The sequence below is a fragment of the Mustelus asterias genome, chromosome 1 (assembly GCF_964213995.1).
Source record: "Mustelus asterias chromosome 1, sMusAst1.hap1.1, whole genome shotgun sequence".
Lineage (NCBI taxonomy): Eukaryota > Metazoa > Chordata > Chondrichthyes > Carcharhiniformes > Triakidae > Mustelus > Mustelus asterias.
The window spans coordinates 182843537-182866347 of NC_135801.1; the positions used below are offsets into that span (position 1 = coordinate 182843537).

General features: G+C 45.4%; 1 protein-coding gene across 3 annotated transcripts in view; it reads left to right on the plus strand.

The window, feature by feature from the left end:
* The window catches only part of eif2ak3 (eukaryotic translation initiation factor 2-alpha kinase 3), a 91823-nt gene that overhangs the window by 31337 nt on the left and 37675 nt on the right, over window positions 1-22811 (plus strand). For all 3 annotated transcript variants that reach the window (XM_078223997.1, XM_078224005.1, XM_078224013.1), the window contains 6 exons: window positions 12099-12293; window positions 13237-13370; window positions 14695-14929; window positions 15062-15236; window positions 19407-19544; window positions 22316-22438. In XM_078223997.1, the coding sequence (XP_078080123.1) occupies window positions 12099-12293; window positions 13237-13370; window positions 14695-14929; window positions 15062-15236; window positions 19407-19544; window positions 22316-22438 (1000 nt within the window). The remainder of the gene's footprint in view (window positions 1-12098; window positions 12294-13236; window positions 13371-14694; window positions 14930-15061; window positions 15237-19406; window positions 19545-22315; window positions 22439-22811) is intronic.

Below are 22811 nucleotides of genomic sequence, written 5' to 3' on the forward strand. Positions count from 1 at the left end.
TCAAATTGTTTTCAATTGAACATTGGAGAACTGGCAGAAAAATTTCAGCAGGTGTTTGAACGAAGCAGTGGACTTCACATGGAAGTTACCTTGCAAAATGAGAGTCGAAAGCTAGGTCAAGAGACAAAGATTTTTTGGGACTTGAGAGAAGTACTCTTCTGACATCTGGGCACTCGATATGAAGGCCTACTTTGGTTCCACACACCTTTTTATGAGGTGGCCTTTGATGCTAAAAGTGATCTTGTGTTTAAAAAGGTCGAAGACCACTGGAATAGAGCATAAAAGTAGGGAGGTGCTATTGTGTATGGCATTGGTGATATTGCATCTGGAGTACTGTGCACTGTTTGTGCCCCTTACTTGAGGACAGATGTAAATGCATTAGCAGCGGTTCAGAGAAGGTTCACTAGGTTGATTCCAAGGATGAAGGACTTGTCTTATGAAGAGCGTTTGAGTGGTTTAGGCCTGGACTCAAGTTTTGAAGAATGAGAGGAGGTCTAATTGAGTTGCTAAAGGAGATTGACAGGGTAGTTGTCGAGTGGATATTTCCTCTTGGACATTTTAGAATGAGAGGCCATAGTTATTGGCCAAGGGGTGGCAGATTTAAAATACGTGGAGAGTTACTTCATTCAAAGGGTCGTGAATCTGTGGAATTCTCTACCCCAGAGTGCAGCGGACACTGGAATACTGAACAAATTTGAGGAGGTGGATAGGTTTTTAATTAGTGGGGGATGAAGGGTTATGAGGAACGGGCAAGAAGGTGGAGATGAGGCCAAACTGAGACCAAGAACAGGCTCAAGGGGCTGAATTGCCTACCCCTGCTCCTAGTTATGAATCATTAAAATTGAGGTGCTGATATTTCAAGGGTTGCAGGGTGGGGTTGGAGGTGATGAGGACAAAGATGAGTTTTAAAATTCTGTGTGCCCCTTTATGCCCCCTGGGATGTGGATTCCAGTTCTGATAGGAAATTGAATCCCTCCTGACATGTTGTGGCTCTGCAATTTATTGAAGATCCTGTAATAAAAACTCCACTTCAGCAGCTAAACTGAAGTAGAGTTTCTAATATTGAAGTGGCCATTGTTCTTTTCGTCAAATAGCTTGTTTCTGAAGCATTTGACTTTTTTTTTCTCTCCACTTCCTGGTATATGGTCCTGTGGGTGTAGATCGCCCTCTGCTGTATTGTCCAAGGAGCTGTTTGTGCTCGTTGGTTGTGAATGTTCGTCTGATCTGCAACCACAAGGGTCTCACAACTGAGTCTGACTTTCCTAATGATGTGGAGACAAGTTCCCGCACACATGAGGACGGCCTAAACTGGGATCTTGGGTTTATGTCACACACTATCAGTAACCCCCACAGCTTGCCTCTTGGACTTGCAAAATCTCACTGGCTGTCCTGTCTGGAGACAATACACGTCTCTTTAACCCGTGCTTAATGCTCCCTCCACTCACATTGTCTGTATCTTTAAGACCTGGTTGGTTGTAGGGATTCGCATTCTAATCCCTATTCTGTAACTTGATTTTGTGTCTCTGTGCCCTGTTTGAGAGCAGATATCCACTCCATCTGATGAAGGAGCAGGGCTCCGAGAGCTAATGGCATTTGCTACCAAGTAAACCTGTTGGACTTTAACCTGGTGTTGTTAAAACTCTTACTTTCCTAATGGCCATACATGTGTGTTGCCAGCAGCAGTTACTGACCAAAGGGTAGTCAGTCTGAAATTTTAGCTAGAGATTTTACATTTCCATCTCTAACCCAGGTGTGTTCAGGGCAATTACAGCAGCACTGCTAAATGTCAGGTAAGATTAACTAAAGTAAAACAACACCCAAGTGCCCAGTGAAGAGGCTGCACTTAGGGTCACTAGATTCTGAGCCCCCATGACTTCGGCTCCTATCCCCAGAGGAGGTGGCTTGTCCTTCCTTGGAAGTGTGGCATTGGATGAATATAAACTCAGGTGGAGGGATTCAGGGAGATGGAGGAGGCCAGCCTTTGCCCCTCTCTAATTGCCTTTGAGAGGGTTGAGTTGAAAAGGGGTCACATTGGAAAATAGTTTGTGAATCAATGTCACAGCTCTTTGCTTGGCCTGTCCATAATTCAACAAGGTCATGCTCTATTGTTTGTAATGCTGTGGTCACTTCAGTAACTGTAGACAATACATTAATCCAGACAGTAACAGAATCATAGACTCCTTACAGTGCAGAAGGAGGCCATTTGGCCCACTGAGTATACACCCATCCTCCAACAGAACATCTTGATTTGGTTTATTATACTAATACATCACATGTATTAGTATATTATTATATTAGTATATTATTTCTTATGCCATACATAGAGAAGGAAAGGAGAGGGTGCAGAATATAATGTTACAGTCATAGCTAGTGTGTAGAGAAAGATCAAAATATGAGGTAGGTCCATTCAAAAGTCTTGATGGCAGCGGGGGAAAAAGCTGTTGAGCTGGTTGGTATGTGACCTCAGACTTTTGTATCTTTTTCCTGACGGAAGAAGATGGAAGAGGGTATGTCCGGGGTGCATGGGATCCTTGATTATGCTGGCTGCGTTTCCGAGGCAGTGGATGTGTAGACAGAGTCAATGGACAGGAGGCTGGTTTGAGTGATGGACTGGGTTTCACTCACGACCCTTTGTAGTTTCTTGCGGTCTTGGTCAGAGCAGAAGCCATACCAAGGCCATACCCAGTCCTTATCAGCACGGTGGCGCAGTGGTTAGCACTGGTGCCTCACAGTGGCAGAGACCTGGGTTCGATCCCTGGCTTGGGGTCACTGTCTGTGCGGAGTCTGCATATTCTCCCCGTGTCTGTGTGGGTTTCCTCCGGTGCTCTGGTTTCCTCCCACAGTCAGAAAGACGTGCTGGATTGGCCATGCTAAATTCTCCCTCGGTGCACCTGAACAGGCGGTGGAATGTGGTGACTAGGAGATTTTCACAGTAACCTCATTGCAGTGTTAATGTAAGCCTACTTGTGACACTAATAAATAACTCAAACTGAACCGGGTCCCTGGCACTGTAAGGCAGCAATGCTAATCACTGCCGAAGGTAAAGGAAAACTCATGTTTCCTACCCACTTGAAGTCTAATAATTCCAATTATTTGAGGTGGCTGGAAACTGTTGTATTTCACTACAGATCATTAAAACATGTTCTAATTCCATGATTTCTTGTCACAAAAAGACTTCGGACCCTTCAGCCTTGAGCTAGGCTCACCTTCGGTTACCTTCAGTTGAAACTTTAATTGGAAGTTGGCCTCAACACTGGTTGTTTGTGAACTGGGCCTGCAGTTAGGCTTGCTTTGTCAGCTTGCAGTCCTTCTGAATTTAATTTCACGTTGTTTGAAACACCTTTGAAAATTACCATAGAACTTGCTGGGGCTGTGAGACCATTTGTGCATCTTTACATCTGTTGCATTCTGTTCTGAAAGACTGCCTTTCTTTCTGGTCTCTCAAACACTGGCAGCTCTCCAGTTCCTTGCTGAAGAGACTGTTTGCGCAGAATGGCAATGTGTTGTCGGGCTAAGCTGATCCTTGCCCGCATGGGTCACGATGGTGAGCAGGAGAGGCAGCCTTCCACCCTTCTGGAGAAAGAAGTCAAAGACTTGCATTCATACAGTGCCTGCACCATCTTGGGGCTGCCCCAAAGTGCTCCACTGCCAATAAAGAGACATGATGTGGAGATGCCGGCGTTGGACTGGGGTAAACACAGTAAGAAGTTTAACAACACCAGGTTAAAGTCCAACAGGTTTATTTGGTAGCAAAAGCCACACAAGCTTTCGAGGCTCTGAGCCCCTTCTTCAGGTCTTCAGGAAGAGACACACAGGACAGTGTTAAGGTCTTCGCAGCTGCCGTCTGCTGATTTTGGTTAAGATGAGGAATTCAACAAGGAATCCGTGTAGCTGGGAATGGCATCTTTTTATCACTTTAATGATTATTAGGCAGCAGATGACGAGGCTTAGATCTCCTACGGGTATTCGTTTAGCTGATCTTTTGTGAGTAATGAGATCTAGAGAATGCCACCTGCAAAAATTCCTTCCTGGATGTTTGTCCTGCTCGTGCTGAGTTTAATCTCTGCTGCCCTCTGGCATTCTGTGAAACATTGACAGACTTCAGTGAAGAGGGAATAGCTGTTTGAATGAAGTGCCACTTTGAAGCCTTCCTTCTGGTATGAGTCATACTAGCAGATTAGCTGGTGAGGTAATGGTCTTTGCAGAGATGCTGTTGGTGGGGATGGTGGGGGGTGAGTGGATGATGTCACCTTGTTTCACACTGCACCTTCAGCAATACTACCTGCAGTGAGAGCTCAGACCTGATTATGGATTACTAAGGATTTGTCATTCGTACATTTCGATGCTGATCTCTTCATTTCCTTGTAACTGAAACTTTTCATTTACGTTCCAGCTGATGGCAGTGGTATAAAATATTTTGCTGTGCTCAGCTTTAAGTTCAGCCCTTTGTCTTTGGGACAGATGCAATGCAGTATCTATCACGGCACACTGATGTAATTTTTTGAAGCCTCCCTGCACATAACTGCAGCCACAAGAGAATCCTTCGCAGGAATAGAAAAAGTTCATAAAACTTTTCTTCATAAAATGTGTCGACACTGTGCTAGTCGACGCTAGTGCAGAAATCATATTGGCTAGGAGGTCATATCCTGAGAAATATACTGTCATACAGGTCCATTTGTTCTTCAGTTTGAATGTATTTTAGCTCTTGTGACACTGCACAGCAGATTAGAAATGCATTTATATTTAATAGCCATAAGGTTTTATGCTGTTAATTGCCCAGTATAGGCACAATATGGGAGAGGAAGTGAGATAAGCACACAAGGGAGAAAGGGATTGATCGATGGATGTGTTAGTGGTATTCAGTGACGAAGGGGCTGGGGAGTAGAAACACTGAGCTGAATGACCTGTCCCTGTGCTTTAAACTTGAATGAAATCCGAGTCCTGGGACTAATGAATGTGGAAGAGGAAGGGAAGTCCAAGGGTGTGACAGCTCATGACTGCACTTCAACTGGAATCCTTGGGGATTGTTGGAATCTAATGCTGCAAAGGAGTTGGAGAGAATGGCATCGCTTATTGATCAGTTGATCATTGATCAAACAATGACGAGACGGAGTACAGGAATGAGATAGAGAATCTGGTGAACTGGCGCGGCAACAATAATCTCTCCCTCAATGTCAACAAAACAAAGGAAATTGTCATTGACTTCAGGAAGTGTAAAGGAGAACATGCCCCTGTCTACATCAATGGGGACAAAATAGAAAGGGTAGAGAGCTTCAAGTTTTTAGATGTCCAGATCACCAACAACTTGTCAAGGTCCCCCCATGCTGACACTATAGTTAAGAAAGTCCACCAATGCCTCTACTTTCTCAAAAGACTAAGGAAATTTGGCATGTCAGCTACGACTCTCACCAACTTTTACAGATGCACCATAGAAAGCATTCTTTGTGGTTGTATCACAGCTTGGTATGGCTCCTGCTCTGCCCAAGGCTGCAAGAAACTACAAAAGGTCGTGAATGTAGCCCAATCCATCACGCAAACCAGCCTCCCATCCATTGACTCTGTCTACACTTACCGCTGCCTCGGCAAAGCAGCCAGCATAATTAGGGACCCCATGCACCCCGGACATTCTCTCTTCCACCTTCTTCCTTCGGGGAAAAAGATACAAAAGTCTGAGGTCACGTACCAACTGACTCAAGAACAGCTTCTTCCCTGCTGCTGTGAGACTTTTGAATGGATTTAGCTTGCATTAAGTTGATCTTTCTCTACACCCTAGCTATGACTAACACTACATTCTGCACTCTCTTGTTTCCTTCTCTATGAACGGTATGCTTTGTCTGTATAGAGCGCAAGAAACAATACTTTTCACTTTATGTTAATACATGTGACAATAAATCAAATCAAATCAGTTGGCTGAGATGTGGGCATTACTGGCTGGGTCAGCAAGAATCAACCACATTGCTGTGGATTGGGAATCACATGTAGGCCAGGCCAGGTAAGAATGGCAGTTTTCCTTCCCTAAAGGACATTAGTGAACCCAGATGGATTTTTACAACAATTGACAAGGGCTTCATGATCATCATTAGACTTTTCATTCTAAATTTCTATTGAATTCAAATTTCACCATCAGCTATGGTAAGATTTGAACCCGGGTCCCCACAGCTTTACCCTGGGTTTCCTGATTACTAGTCCAGTGGCAATGCCACAGCCTCCCCATAAATCAATAGATACCAGAACAAGATATTTAATCCAAGCTGTAATAACAAGGATTGCCATTTGTTAGTCTAGGTACAATTCTCCAGTTCCAATACATAGAATGATAACATATAACTTGCAGTAATTTGGAGACAAAGTTCAAAGGACCTCCTCCTAAATCATCCAGTACCACAGATGGTTGGTTAATATTTGTTTTGAAACCCTTTGGAAGATTGAGATTTCTACTAAGGCCCCACTTTAGTGCAGTACTGAGTGAGTGCTGTATTGTTGGAGGAGCCGCTCTCGGATAAAACTGCTTTCTATGTTGTTTCGGCACTTCAGGTGGATGAGTTTTTAATCCCAAGTGTGATTTACAACAGGTGCTCAGGTGTCCTGCCCAACATTCTGCCCTGTAAAGTCCCATCTGCATTGTTTATTACATTCACAAGAGTGTGACATGAGAGAGGCGACTCTGCTCATGGTGTACCCATTCAAAATTACTTAAAATTATTTAACACCAAATTATTTCTTTAATTCTGTTGGGAGTGCATTCAAGGTATCCATTATTCTTTGTGAGAGGAAGTCCCTAATATCAGTCATTAACTAGCTTTTTTGCCAATTTATTTCTACATCACCTTGTCCTGTCCTTTTGATTCCATGAGCTACAACTTTTTCCACAAGTTTGTGTGGCACTGTATCAAATCCATTTTTGAAGTCCATGTACATCACATCAATAGCATTGCCCTCCTAAACCCCCTCTGGTACCTCTTCAAAATTAAACCTGATATCCCCTTAAGAAATCCATGCTGGCTCTTCCTAATCAACCCATGTTTTTCCATGTGATTATTTATGCTATCTCAAATTGTTTCTAGAAGATTCCCCACTACCAAAGTTAACATGAGTGATCTGTGAATGTTGGGCTTATCTCGTTTCAAATGTTTTTGAACAAGGGAGTAGTGTTTGCAATTTTCCAGTCCTTTGGCACCTTCGTCGAGTCTAGAGAAGACTGGAAGATGATGGCCAGAGCCCCTGCAATTTCCATTCTCACTTCAATATCCTTGGATGCATCTGATCTGATCCCAGTGACTTGTCAACTCTTAAGTACTGACAGTTTATCCAATACTTATTTATCAATTTTGAAACCTCCTGGTGACAGAGTTTTCTCCTCTGTCACCACGGCCTGGGTAGCATCTGCTTCCTTGGTGAAAGACCAATGCAAAGTATTCTTTCAACAGCTGCTTGCCTCCATGTGTAAATCCCCTTTTGGTGCTTAACCAGCCCTGTTCCTCCTTTTAGCACCATTTTACTATTTATATGTCTATTTGGGATTCCCCTTTATGTTGGTTTCTGTTCTTATCCCTCTTTGCTTCTCTTATTTGCTGTTTGATCATTTTGAATCTTCTGTATTTCCTCTTGGTTCTCAATTGTATTTTTTATCTGTCACCTATCATAAGCAAACCTTTTGTTGCTTAATTTCTATCCCTTTTTTCATCCAGGGAGCGCTCGTTTTCTTGCTCCACCTTTTCACTTATTTTATGGGAATGTTCAGGCAAAGCCAAGGTACCATTTCTTTTTTGAAGAAAGACCATTGTTCAGCTACACTTATTCCCGCCAACCTTTTGTTCCAGTCTATCCGACTCGGCTCTGTTCTTGCCCCAATCTCCCCAGTTGATTATTATTACTCTAGATTGCTCATTGTCCTTTTTTACCATCTTCCTAAACCTTATGGCTCAATGATAACTATCTCCTAAATGTTCCTTTTCTGACACTCGGTCTATCTGGCCCACCTCATTTCCAAGAAGGAGGCCCAGCCTTTTAATGCAACTCTGCAGTTCTGTCTGATCTCATGTCACACTATCTGTAACCCCCACGACTTGCCTGAGCTTGCAAAATCTCGCTAACTGTCCTGGCTGGAGACAATACACATCTCTTTAACCTGTGCTTGGCCCCCTCTCCACTCACATTGTCTGTACCTTTAACTCTTGATTACCTGTAAAGACTCGCATTCCATCCATTATCTTGTAAATTGAGTTTGTGTCTTTATATGCCCTGTTTGTGAACACAAGTCCTTACTCACCTGATGAAGGACCTTGAGACTCCAAAAGCTAGTGCTGCCAAATTAAAGTTGGACTTTAACCTGGTGTTGTGAGACTTCTTACTGTGCTTACCCCAATCCAATGCTGGCATCTCCACATCATGATCTCATGTTGAACAGATCATTCAGTATAATTTATTGAGTTTATGGATAATTTGCAAGGTGCACAATGGATGAGAGTACATGGCACATTATGCTCTGATAATTCCTTCAGTTTATCGTGGAAGTCTCTGGTCCCTAAAAGGTCTGAAGACTTGTTGCTAATTTAGGTTAGTTTCCAATTGGGTGGAATAAATTGCCTGACTTTGAACATTCTAGAAGACACTTGCACAATTTACTGCTCCCACCTTGACGACATTGTGCCTCTCAAACTTGGATGAAGGAATGCTGAGTCATATATCCAAAGCACGACACATGGTACAAAGCTGAAGTCCATGTACAGATCTCCTGGCCACTTGTCACAACTTGCCAGTCAGAACGTTCCCCTTGTTGTCTCTTTCCTAGCTCCCACCTCATGTCGCAAAGTTGCCTTCAATTGCACATGCTTTCATGGTTTGCAATTCTTTTCATTATTGACCAGAAACTGAACTAGACCAACCATATGAGTATAGTACTGTGTCTACAAGAGTAAGTCAAAGGCTATGAAATCTAAGGCAAGTGTCCACCATCTATAAGGCACAAGTCAGGAGTGTGATGGAATACTCTCCACTTCGCCTGGATGAATGCAGCTCAAACAGCACTCAAAAAGCTCAACACCACCCAGGAAAAAGTTATCTGCTTAATTGACACCCCTTCCACTAACGTTCCCTCCCTCCGCCATTCATGCACACTGGCAGCAGCATGTACTATATACAAAATGCACTGAGCAATTCAAGACTCCTTCGACAGCATCTTCCAAACCCGTGACCGGCACTGCTGAGAAGGACAAGGACAGCAGATCCATGGGAAAGCCTGCAAGTTCCCCTCCAAACTGCACATCCTGCTGAGTGGGAACTCTACCTCTGTTCCTTCGCTGTCGCTGGGTTAAAATTCTAGGATTCCCTGACGGCACTGCGGGTGTGCCTTCATGGGCTGGCTACCTACAAGAAAGCAGCCTGCCACCATCATCTTTGAAGGCAATTAGGGATGGGCAATAAATGCTGGCCTAACCGGTTATGTCCACATCCTATAAAGAATAAAAAGGAGTTTCTGTTGAGCTGTTTGAGGGGGATGTGGAAGGTGGAGGCAGTGTATGTTTTAGTTTACTACTTCTTATCGTTCGCAACTCTTTGGTTCTGATTTATTTAAAGAAGTTTCTTTGAGTGGCTCCAGGGCTGATGGACTTCAGTTATGTGGATACAGGGCGGCACGGTGGTACAGTGGATAGCATTGCTGCCTCAGTGTCAAGGACCTGGGTTCAATTCTGGCCTCGGGTCACTCTGCCCAGTCTGCACATTCTCCCCGTGTCTGCATGGGTTTCCAGTTTCCTCCTACAGTCCGCAAGACGTGCTGGTTAGGTTGATTTGGCCATGGTAAATTGCCCCTTGGTGTTAGAAGGGCTAGCAGAGTAAATAAATGGGGTTATGGGGATAGGGCCTGGGTTGGTGATTGGTGCAGATTGTGGTTGGTGCAGACTCAGTGGGCCAAATGGCCTCCTTCCGCACTGTCGGGATTCTATTCTATGACAGTGAAACTGGGGTTGTTCCCCTTGGAGGAAAGAAAGTTGAGTGGAGATTTGATAGCTGTGCTCAAAATCGAGAGAGGTTTAATTAGAATAGATCAAAAGTACCTGTTCCTGTTGGTGGAAAGATCATGAACTAGAGACTGATTGAATGCCACAGAACCAAAGACAACAGGAGGAAAAAACTTATTTGACGCAGTGTATGGAATGGTCTGCCTGTGTGTGTGGTGGAGGTTGGTGCTTCTTCAAAGGGAATAGCGCAAGTACCTGGAGAGAGAATTTGCCGGATTGGTGAGGGAGTGGAGTGGACGGAGTTGATGTTGCTTGAGCCAAATGGTCTCCTTTTTGTTCAGTGACTATCTATGATTCTATTGTGATTTATATCATATATCATTGATCAACGTCTATTTAAAATTAATGTGTTGCCACTTGAGTGCTTTATATGTGTACATGTGGTCTTCATGCTCTGCAAACCCAAACATGGTCAGACAGCTTGTAAATCCAGTGTTTTATAGCTTTTTTTTGTTACGCAACATACAGATTTATGCCATTGACGAGATATTCTGTGCTACATATACTGATAGAACTACATATGGAACTGTATATATCCATATGGTCACATAAAGCATTATTTGATTTATTATTGTCACATGTATTAGTATACAGTGAAAAGTATTAAGAAAGGTATATTTCGCCTTGTGCAATTGTAAAGATTAAGAGGCTCTGATGGGATTTGAACCCGGGATCTTCTGTTTGCTAGACAGGCGCTTTAACTGACTAAACCACAGAACCTGACGGTACATTACATAAAATATAGTATAACTAAATTAACATTTGGATTTAGTAAGCTTGAGGAATGAATGTGCACTTAAATCCACAGCGCATCTCTGCTCTCTTCAGCTAAGTGGGGTTGGGTCACTGAAACACATTTATAGGAGTTTCTGCACTCTTAGTCATTCTAATAGAAACATAGAAAAACTACAGCACAATACAGGCCCTTCAGCCCACAAAGTTGTGCCGAACATGTCCCTACCTTAGCGCTTACTAGGCTTACCTATAACCCTCTATCTTACTAAGTTCCATGTACTTATCTAAAAGTCTCTTAAAAGACCCTATCGAATCCGCCTCCACCATTGTTGCTGGCAGCCCATTCCACGCACCCAACACCCTCTGAGTGAAAAACGTACCCCTGACATCTCCTCTGTACCTACTCCCCAGCACCTTAAACCTGTGTCCTCTTGTGGCAACCATTTCAGCCCTCGGAAAAAGCCTCTGACTGTCCACTCGATCAATACCTCTCAACATCTTGTACACCTTTATCAGGTCACCCCTCTCCAAGGAGAAAAGGCCGAGCTCACTCAACCTATCCTCATAAGGCATGCCCCCCAACCCAGGCAACATCCTTGTAAATCTCCTCTGCACCCTTTCTGTGGCTTCCACATCCTTCCTGTAATGAGGCGACCAGAACTGAGCACAGTACTCCAAGTGGGGTCTGACCAGGGTCCTATATAGCTGCAACATTATCTCACGACTCCTAAACTCAATTCCTTGATTGATGAAGGCCAGTACACCATACGCCGCCTTAACCACAGCCTCAAACTGCACAGCTGCTTTGAGTGTCCTATGAACTCTGACCCCAAGATCCTTCTGATCTTCCACATGGCAAGAGTCCTACCATTAATATTATATTCCGCCATCCTATTTGACCTGCCAAAATGAACCACCTCACACTTATCTGGGTTAAGCTCCATCTGCCACTTCTCCGCCCAGTCTTGCATCCTATCAATGTCTCGCTGCAACTTCTGACATCCCTCCACACTATCCACAACACCTCCAACCTTTGTGTCATCAGCAAACTTACCAACCCATCCCTCCACTTCCTCATCCAGATCATCCAGGAATGTTTCTATTGGGAAGTTCTTCACCTTTGCCTTGTCCCTCGTAGTCCTTTTTTTCCTGTTCAGTCACTTGGAGTATGAAAGAAGCTACTTTGGAATATGCAATCCCAAAGCGGTACTCTGTTTTCACTGTGTAAACCAATGGTTCTGAAACTTGCTCTGTTGCTCTCGATGGATGCATTCTGTATTTGCCTGGTACTGTTGCCCACTGCTAAAGCTGCACGTCGGATGTAACAGCTGTACTTACCCACAGGTCTTTGGGAACAAAGTAATAATTCCGTCTCTGGATGGTGACCTTTTCCAATGGGATCGAGATCGGGAGAGCATGGAGGCAGTTCCTTTTACAGTGGAGTCACTGCTGGAATCGTCCTACCGACTTGGCGATGACTTAGTCTTGGTAGGAGGGAAGTCACGGACGAGCTATGGGTTAGATGCTTACACTGGAAAGGTAAGTGAATCTGTAGATTCAACTCTTTTTTTTTTGTAGAGCATGTAGACTGATACAGCACAAGAGGGAGAGGAGGCCATTTATTTCATTGTGCCTGTGCTGAAGGAGTTACCAGTTAGTTCCACCCTTTGGCACACTCAAGTCTTTCAAATTTATCTTGATAGGAGTTTGGGCTATTCAGATTTGAAAACATATGGTTATATTTTGTAATTTGGATACAATGAGAAGGAAAAGAAAGACTTTTAACCGCACGAAGGGAGCAAATGAGCAGAGGCATTAGTGGAGTACAGGAAGTGCTGGGTGGAGCTTAGGAAACCTATTAGGAAAGCAAAGAGGGGATATGAGAAAGCTTTGGCTGGTAAAAGTAGGGAAAATCTCAAAATATTGTAAGTATATCAATGGGGAGAGGAACGAGTAGGGCCCATTCAGGATCAAGGGGGCAACCTGTGGTTGGAGCCAACGGACATTGGTAGAGTGTTGAATAATTTCTTCACATTCGTCTTCACCCAAGAGAATGAGGTGAAGGTATCAAGTTCCGGGAGAGAGACTCTGATGTTTTTGAGCAAATTGACATCGGGAGTAACAAGGTGTTGGCAGGTGTAAAAGTGGACAAATCTCCAGGCCCGGATGAATTGTGCCTGAGGTTGCTGTGGGAGGCAAGGGAATAGATTGCTGGGGCTCTGACCCACATTCTTAATTCTTCTCTGGCTGCGAGGGTGGTGCCAGAAGACTGGAGAGCAGCAAACGTAAGTCTCGCAACAGTGGTTAGGAAACTATCAGAGACCCTCGGTTAATGCTCCACTTGTATTCTGGTCTGGTGCTGCTTGCGGTAGTGGATGGTAGAAATGATTGTTTCTCTGCGGCACTGCCACTGTCTGGTTTGCTGAAAGGGTTCCTTCTTTTCTCTCCTCCTCTTCCTCTCTCCCGCCCCCCGCCACAACAGATGCGGTATGTCTGCTCTGCGGGCGGGTGTCGCCGCTGGGAAGAAGAAACAACTGAGCAGGAATCGGACCTCCTGCTGTTGCAACGAACACAGAAAACAGTCAGGGCTGTGGGCCCTCGATCTGGTGCTGAGAAGTAAGTTGGGTTCACAGTTTGGTTCATTAGTGAACTGATTTAAGGTGGGGAGGGGGATATTTTACAACAGGGGTTGTGGGGAGGGGGCCGTTTGGTGTTGGAAGAGGGTGTTAACTGGAGAAACATTTCTCCTTCTTTCTGCATCCATCCCTCTTGGTTTGAAGCAGCTTTTGGGAGCTCATTGCACTGTTTTGGCATCATTGCTGAGCCGTCATTAGCACAAAAAGGAATTTGAGAGTTGGATGGATAATCTAACTCCAGCCCACACTATGATAAGGAATAAGGTATTCAATGGTCTTGAATTAATCCCCCGCCACTCTACCATCTAGAAGGGGGCAAGGGCAGCAGACACAAGGGAACACCACCGCCTGCAAGTTTTCCTCTAGGTCACTCACCATCCTGACTTGGAAACATATCGACATTCTTTCACTGCCACTGGGTCAACACCTTGGAACTCCCTCCCTAACCGCACTGTGGGTGGGCCTACACCAAATGGACTGCAGCCCATTCGAGAAGGCGGTTCATCTCCATCTTCTTTATTGATTCTATGAGGAAAGGTTTAGAGAGTATGGGCCAAATCCAGGCAAATGGGCCGAAGGTCCTGTCTCCGTGCCGTAGACTCTGATTCTCGAGGATAATTGGGATGGGTCATAAATGCTGGCTGAGACAGTGACACCCATGTCCTGTGAAATAATTTTTAAAAAGCAGTTTGGTGGAACCACCTTTTAGAAACATCACAGGACATGTTTTTAAATATTGGAAAACCAACTGGGGCATTGGGTGCCAGCTGAAAGGAATATGTAGCAACTTTTTGAGGGATGCTTATGCGTGTATCAGCCTCTGCGTGCATTTCCTGCAGAGAAATTGGCTGCACTCTGAGTGGCTACATTGACTTCCTTCATCTTAAAATTCATAGCCTTGTTTTCAAATCCAAATCCATCCTCCCCCCATCCCCCCCCTCCCCCCACCCATGGCCTCAACCCTCCCGATCTGCTACAACCCTTGAAAATCTCAGTGCTGTTCCATTTCAGCTCTCAGCAAATCCCTTATTTCAGTCCCTGCACCATTCTCCATTATTCTGCCAGCTGTATAGGCTTAAACTGTGGGATTTCCTGCATCCACCTGTCTGACGCTCCTCCCTTTAAGCCACTTCTTAAAGGCTTACCACCTCTTTGATAACATTTGTACTTCCCTTTTCCAAATAGCCCCTCAGTGGCTCGGTGTGAAGTTCTGCTTGATAATTCCTGTGAGCTCCCTGAAGGTGCTTTGTAAAAGCAAGTTGTTGCTATTTGTCTGATAAAAGTTGTGCTTTATTTTTTTTGAGATGGAACTTCAGTGTCGGGCACTATGAGCTGAGGTACATTCGAGATACAGCATCGCGGATCAGCTACATTGAGAGTAGTTCCAGTGCTAGCAGTAAGAATGGGCGACCAAAAATCTTCTCTGAAGGGGCCAAGGGAGCCACCTTTAAAGACCGGATCATAAAGATCTCTGTCTCGGATTGGAAGGTGATGTCTTTCAGCAACAAAGGAGACGGGCAACTGGAATGGGAGCACCAGGTAACAAATTCTTCATGCGTGGGTCTGAGAGGATTGTTTTCAGAATCTGCCAAGTTCAGAATTCCTTACTGCCTACTCAGCGGGTTATGACTAATCTGGATGTGTTCTTGCCCCCTCCCTTTGCCTGGCTAGTTCTGTACTCCAGTCGCATCAGCCTGGTTGGTAGAGGATGGAGAAGTGATCCCGGTCAGTCTCTTCGACGATGCCAGCTACTCTGCCAGTCAGGGGAACAAAATGGATGATGAGGAAGATCTGGTGGAGGCGGCAAGAGGAGCAGCCGAGTCGGCAGAGTCTGGTGTCTATCTCGGTAAGGAGATGAAGCCAAAACCCCAGTGGTCAAGTGCAGAGTAGCGGCATGGTAGCACAGTGGTTAGCACTGCTGCTTCACAGCTCCAGGGACCTGGGTTCGATTCCCGGCTTGGGTCACTGTCTGTGTGGAGTTTGCACATTCTCCGTGTCTGCGTGGGCTTCCTCCGGGTGCTCCGGTTTCCTCCCACAGTCCAAAGATGTGCGGGTTAGGTTGATTGGCCATGCTAAAATTGCCCCTTAGTGTCCTGGGGTGCGTAGATTAGAGGGATTAGTGGGTAAAATGTGTAGGAATATGGGGGTAGGGCCTGGGTGGGATTGTGGTCCATAAGACCATAAGACATAGGAGCGGAAGTAAGGCCATTCGGCCCATCGAGTCCACTCCACCATTCAATCATGGTTGATTTCAACTCCATTTACCCGCTCTCTCCCCATAGCCCTTAATTCCTCGAGAAATCAAGAATTTATCAATTTCTGTCTTGAAGACGCTCAACGTCTCGGCCTCCACAGCCCTCTGTGGCAATGAATTCCACAGACCCACCACTCTCTGGCTGAAGAAATTTCTCCTCATCTCTGTTCTAAAGTGACTCCCTTGTATTCTAAGGCTGTGCCCCCGCGTCCTAGTCTCCCCTGTTAATGGAAACAACTTCCCTACGTCCATCCTATCTAAGCCGTTCATTATCTTGTAAGTTTCTATCAGATCTCCCCTCAACCTCCTAAACTCCAATGAATATAATCCCACGATCCTCAGACGTTCATCGTATGTCAGGCCTACCATTCCTGGGATCATCCGTGTGAATCTCCGCTGGACCCGCTCCAGTGCCAGTATGTCCTTCCTGAGGTGTGGTGCAGACTCGATGGGCCGAATGGCCTCTTTCTGTACTGTAGGGTTTCTATGATTTCTATGAGAGTAAGATGGTAATGTTTTAAACTTTGGTGGAGGCTGCGTTAACATGGTGCACGTTTGATGATGTAGTTTATAGTTTATTTTCTGGTGTCATTAAAACTGCAAAGAGGTTACTGCGAAAATCCCCTAGTCGCCACACTCCAGCGCCTGTTCGGATACACTGAGGGAGAATTTAGCATGGCCAATGCACCTAACCAGCACGTCTGTCGGACTGTGGGAGGGAACCGGAGCACCCAGAGGAAACTCACGCGGACACGGGGAGAACGTGCCGAGTCTGCACAGACAGTGATCCCAAGTCAGGAATCGAACCCAGGTCCCTGACGCTGTGAAGCAGCAGTGCCACCGTGCCACCCGTAAATATCCATGTCCTGAGTTCCTGACTGCGAGTAGTTAGTTGGATATAACGGAAGAAATCGAGGTTCTGCCTGATGACCTCCAAGAAATAACAGTAAGAATTATAATATATGCACCTATTGACTTATAGTGCCATGAGGTAGGCTTGGTAACTTGAACACGGGGGAGTTCTTTATTATAGGTATTTTTTCCTTTATTGTTTCATTGTGCGTGCGGTTTGTTGCCACTTCAGAGGGCAGTTGCTGTGGCTTTGGAGTCACATGTAGGCCAGACCAGGTAAGGACGGCAGGTTGTCTTCCCTAAAGGACATGAGTGAACCAGATGGATTTTTACAATTAATAAGGTCTCATGGTCATCAGTAGACTTTTAATTCCAGATTTTTAAAAATTGAATTCACATTTCATCATCTGCCATGGTGGGATTCGAACCCCAGGTCCCCAGAACATGACCGTGGGTCTCTGGATTACTAGTTCAGCAGCAATACCATGATGCCACTGCCTTCCCACTGTTCCACAATCAGATCTAAGACTCCACAATTGGGTCCCACACTGCGAGGAGCTAATTCCCAGGGGTCACCTGACCCACACACTTAAAGGGATAGTGCACAGCCCAGCAAACATTTTATATACATGCATCACATATATACATATATCTCAGCAATGGCCTTTGGAAAGACTATCAAAAGGCAAAGTTCACCTGAAAAGCTTTTGGGGAAACTGAGTGCTAACTTTCAAGTAGCATTTTTTCTCACTCAGTCTGTTTTTGGGAAGCTGGTTGAGGGATAAGTAATGGCCGTGACACCAGGGAAGACTACCCTGCATCTCCCAAGATACTGTCAGGAGACCCTGAGAGAGCCAGGTTTTAACATTTCATTGTAAAGGTCCTTTCGACAGTAACAGGCACTCGTTACTGCGCTGGAGTTTGTCTGGATTGAACTCTCAATTCTCTGGTGTGGGTTTTAAAGTAAAGTTTATTTATTAGTCACAAGTAAGGCTTATATTAACACTACTATGAAGTTACTGTGAAATTTCCCTCGTCGCCACACTCCGGCACCTAACCAACACATTTTTCAGAATGTGTGGGAGGAAACCGGAGCACCCGGAGGAAATCCACGCAGACACGGAGAATGTGCAGACTCCACACAGACAGTGACCCAAGCCGGGAATCGAACCCAGGTCCCTGGCGCTGTGAGGCAGTTGTGCTAACCACTGTGCCACCTTGTCGCCCATTGAACTCTTGGTTATGAACTCTTGGGCTTGAACTCGGGCAGGGGTGCTGCCACTGAACCAAGGCTGACACCTAATGGGATTGTTTAAGCAATAGTGCTACAATGGTTGGGACCATGGGGAAATTTAATCTTTCTGGGTAGATGCACTAAAATGGGGCAAATAACCTTCCTCACCTATAGCTCTCCTGTGGTTTGTGAATCATATAACCTGTTAAGAACCCTGAATAAAAACAGTGAAAGAAAATCCACAGGTGGAATACTCAGCAAAACCAAATAATCTGTTGTGTACATTGCAGCAACGTGTCGTTCAAAATGCAAATACCACCAACACGCATTGCCTTCCTTTCAAAAAACCTGATGGATCAAGCCAGGTCTTGGAGGCTTGGCACTTAAGAATTGTGGCTAAATTTGAGATTCAAAGCTCCTGTCTGCCTGTAACTTGGCCTAGATTTCACCCATCCATCAGACTCAATGGATCATTGCAACTACGATGCCTGATGTATGATCCGGGAATACCGAGATTCTGTGGGTGGCAATGTCTGTGACCCAGGAATACGGAGACTCTGCAGGTGGGAATAAGACCATCGGACACAGGAGCAGAATTAGGCCACTCGGCCCATCGGTTCTGCTCCGCCATTCAATCATGGCTGATATTTTTCTCATCCCCATTCTCCTGCCTTTTCCCATAACCCCTGATCCCCTTATTAACCAAGAACCTATCTATCTCTGTCTTAAAGACACTCAATGACCTGGCCTCCACAGCCTTCTGCGGCAAAGAGTTCCACAGATCCACCACTCTCTGGCTGAAGAAATTCCTCCTCATCTCTGTTTTAAAGGACTGTCCCTTTAGTCTGAGGTTGTACCCTCTGGTTCTAGTTTTTCCTACTAGTGGAAACACCCTCTCCACGTCCACTCTATCCAGGCCTCGCAGTATCCTGTAAGTTTCAATAAGATCCCCCCTCCTCCTTCTACAACAAGTCCAGACCCAGAGTCCTCAACCCGTTCCTCCTGGACTTTGCAGGTGGGAATGTCTGTGACCCAGGAATATGGAGGCTGCGTGGGTGGGAGTGTCTGTGATCCAGCTGTGCGAGTGGGAATGTCTGACCCAGGGATACTGTGGCTCTGAGAGTGGGAATGTCTATGACCTGGGAATACAGAGACTGCAGATGGGAATGCCTGACCCGGGAATACCGAGGTTGTGCTAGATGGAAGAAGTTTCAGGGAATCATCGCCCTGGTTAAGGTTCAGGTTCCAGGAAGTGATGAAGGGGCTGGATGGAGTAGGGCATGAGGAGGCCTGTATGAAGTAATTGGGCCGAATGGCCATTTTCTGTGTCTAATGAAACAGCGTGTTTGCAGTAATGCAGGGATAGCAGACAGCTGCTTGTGATTTGTAATGAGAGAGCAGTGAGGAAATCCACAGCGAGTTAATCAGCTATGCACTCCCATCCTTATCCCTACTGATAAACTAAGCCACTGCCTTTTCACTTCAGGTGCTCACTGGTGAAATGTATTTCTGCTGTGTTCAGTTAATTTATGATGTTTAAAAAATATACTGTGTTTTGTGGGGTTGAGGAAGCTACAATTCAACAGCACAATACTGGCTGAATATTCCAGCTCTGTGTACTCTTTGCACCTTTTCTGCCATCGCTAAGCACTGCCATTCTTTCACTGTAATTCCAGGCATGTACAAGGGACAGCTGTACATGCAGTCATCTGTTAAATTGTGCGACAAATTCCCATTGATGATGCCGACCATTGAGGACCATGGGGACAATGAAGTCATGCCTCTGCCGAACGTCAGGTGGAAGCCTCTAATCCGTAAGTTACTGTGGAACTGAAGCAAGGCTTCAATCCCTTCAACTTTTCTTTCCCCAGAAAGTACAGGTGTTATAATCACCTCAGAAATGCAATGTTCTCCGAACCTGTATTACATATTAAATATACAGTGTGTCAGAGCACAGAAACCGCATTCAGCCCAGCTGGTCTAGAATCATAGAATTATAGGATCCCTACAGTGCAGAAAGAGGCCATTTGGCCCATCGAGTCTGCACCGACCACAATCCCACCCAGGCCCTACCCCCCCTTATCCCTACATATTTACCCGCTAATCCTCTAACCTACACACCTCAGGACACTAAGGGGCAATTTTTAGCATGGCCAATCAACCTAACCCGCACATCTTTGGACTGTGGGAGGAAACCGGAGCACCCGGAGGAAACCCACGCAGACACGAGGAGAATGTGCAGACTCCACACAGACAGTGACCCAAGCCAGGAATCGAACCCAGGTCCCTGGAGCTGTAAAGCAGCAGTGCTAACCACTGTGCTACCGTGCCGCCCAAGAGAAATGTCTCTACTGGTCTGCTTCACATCCCTACTTCACCACACTCTGCTCAACTGGTCTCTGCTGGGATTTATGCTTGGCACCCTATTTCATTTCAATATAGAATTATAGAATCCTGAGTGTCCAATGAGGTCACTCGGCCCATCGAGTCTGCAGCGACCACAAACCTATCCAGAACCTATCCGCATAACCCCATGCATTTACCCTAGCCAGTCCCCCTGAAACTAAAGGGCAATTTAGCATGGCCAATCTGCCTAACCCACACACCTTTTGGACTGTGGGAGGAAACCGGAGCACCCGGAGGAAATCCACGCAGACACTGGGAGAATGTGAAAATTCCACGCGGGCAGTGACCCAAGCCGGGAATCGAACCCGGGTCCCTGGTACTGAGAGACAGCAGTGCTAACCACTGTACTGCCCCTATATCAGCATAATGTTTTCCTTTCTCCCTCATGTAATGATGTAATCTCACCTTTAATGCTTCAGTGCTACTCGCCTCAGCTACTCCGTGTTGGCAAAGCCTACTTTCTAACCACTCACTGCCTTCTGTGACTGTTCCAATCCCATTTAAACAGATGCTACTGGCCTGATGAGTATTTCCAGTACTTTCTTCCTTTTTATTTCCAATTTCCAGCAGTATTCTGTTTTTCCATTTAAACCTGCTCCGTCACCAAGACTGAGGCTTATGAAGAAATTGTAATGAAACCTTTTGATTTTGCTGAGAGACACTGCCTCTCTCCAGTTTTTTTTCCCATTTATTGGGTTGTGATTGGGATGAGGCAGCAATATTACTCTCCATCCAATGTAATACATAGTACTGAGACCACCAACTCCCACCTTCTCCTGCCCCACTGTAAGCAGCAGTTTGTAACTTAGACTTCATTCCAAGTCCTCGGCTGGCTCAAATTCTCATTCACTTGTTCAGGTGCTGCGTCTTTCCTGCTATAGTCCTGTCCCTGATTTAAAGGATATGGGGAACCGGTAGGGAGATGGATTTGAGACCAGGGAAAGATCAGCCATGATCTGAGTGAATGGCGGAATCGGCTCCAAGGACTGAATTGCCTACTTCTGCTCCTAATTCCTATGTTCCTACTTCCTGCCCCTTTTGCTGGCTGCAGAAGCTGTTCCCATCTTCCAGTATCTTTCTTCCTTGGTCCTCAGGCTGATATTTCTCTTCAGATGTTACCCCTTTTCCAAGTAGCCCCCTCCCCCCCCTCGCTATAATCTCATATCCGCATTGGTTGACAAATGGTGAACAGCGGCCCTTCCTGTGCCTCCCCGTCCCATTTCTTGTGCCCAGAGTTTTCTTCTGCCTCCAATGCAAATATTTTTATTTACAACTTTTGAGTTTGATTTCATAATCTGTAACGTTGAGAAAGATAACGGTTCGCTCAGCCAATAAGCGTTCCTGTTCGTCCAAAAATTGAGGATGGGTAAAATATTAAGTGCCAGTACTGGGACATGCATGCATCAGAATAGACCCAAATTTCTGGAACGCTTTGATGTATCAAATGACAGCAATAATATACACTTGTGGGCCCACCCCTTCCCCTCGGCTATTCCAAGTCTGACTTTCCCATAGGTGGGAGGAGGAGAGGAGGAAAAGAACAAGGTTCAGGACAGGGATCAGTGTGAAAACGTCTGCAGACTCCTTGCTTTCGATATGAGCTTGGATTGGTATTTGACTAGCGAGAGTACGTAGTGGGTCCCTGCAGCGAGTTGTGGGTGTGGTTGGCATTTTGTCCACCAGATGGGAGTGTTGCGCCATTCTGCTTGATGCATGTTGGAAAAGAGAAAATTGCCCCTCTGTTTTTGCAGTCGCTGTTGTATTGTGGGAAACACAAGCCAGTTTATGCAAAGCAAGATACTACCCCCCATAGCAAATGTGCATCCACCTGTGATAGATGGAGCGATGGTTTAATGTTTGGTCTGAAAGATATCACGTCTCACAGTGATATATACTTTCAGAGCTCTGAGTGCCAGTCTAGAAGATCTACTTAATCATAGAATCCTTCCAGTGCAGAAGGAGGCTATTCGGCCCATCGAGTCTGCACCGACCACAATTCCACCCAGGCCCTACCCCCACATATTTACCCGCTAATCCCTCTAACCTACGCTGGAATCTCTGGAATGGGATTGAACCAATGACCTTCTGAGGGATGAGAGTGCTACTCACTGAGCCGTGGCAGACAAGGGACACAAGGATGCTGTCATTTAAAGTTTGTTTCTTATGTTTTGTTTTAAAGATTCACCAGCCAGAACACCAGCATTGATTAGTTCTGATGAGCATGATAAATGCCTCAGCAACGATAGGCATTCTCACGATGAATATAGTAATGGAGCTTTGTCAATTCTGCAGTATCCGTACGGTAAGTTACATCTCTCCTGAACTAAGCGTCCTGATCTTGTCAAGTGTATAGCCAATACTCAACTTAAAATCTATAAAATTCTAGTTTCCACCTTTTGTCAGTAGTTGTCTTTTTCGTATCTCCTCAGTTTCAAGGAGAAGTGCACTTTGTGCTTTTAATACACGGTCACAAACGGCCTTGGTTCACATCTTTAGCTCTACAGCCTTGGGTCTAATGCATTTTAGAACATAGAACATAGAACATTACAGCGCAGTACAGGCCCTTCGGCCCTCGATGTTGTGCCGACCAGTGAAACCAATCTAAAGCCTCTCTAACCTACACTATTCCAATATCATCCATATGTTTATCCAATAACCATTTGAATGCTCTTAAT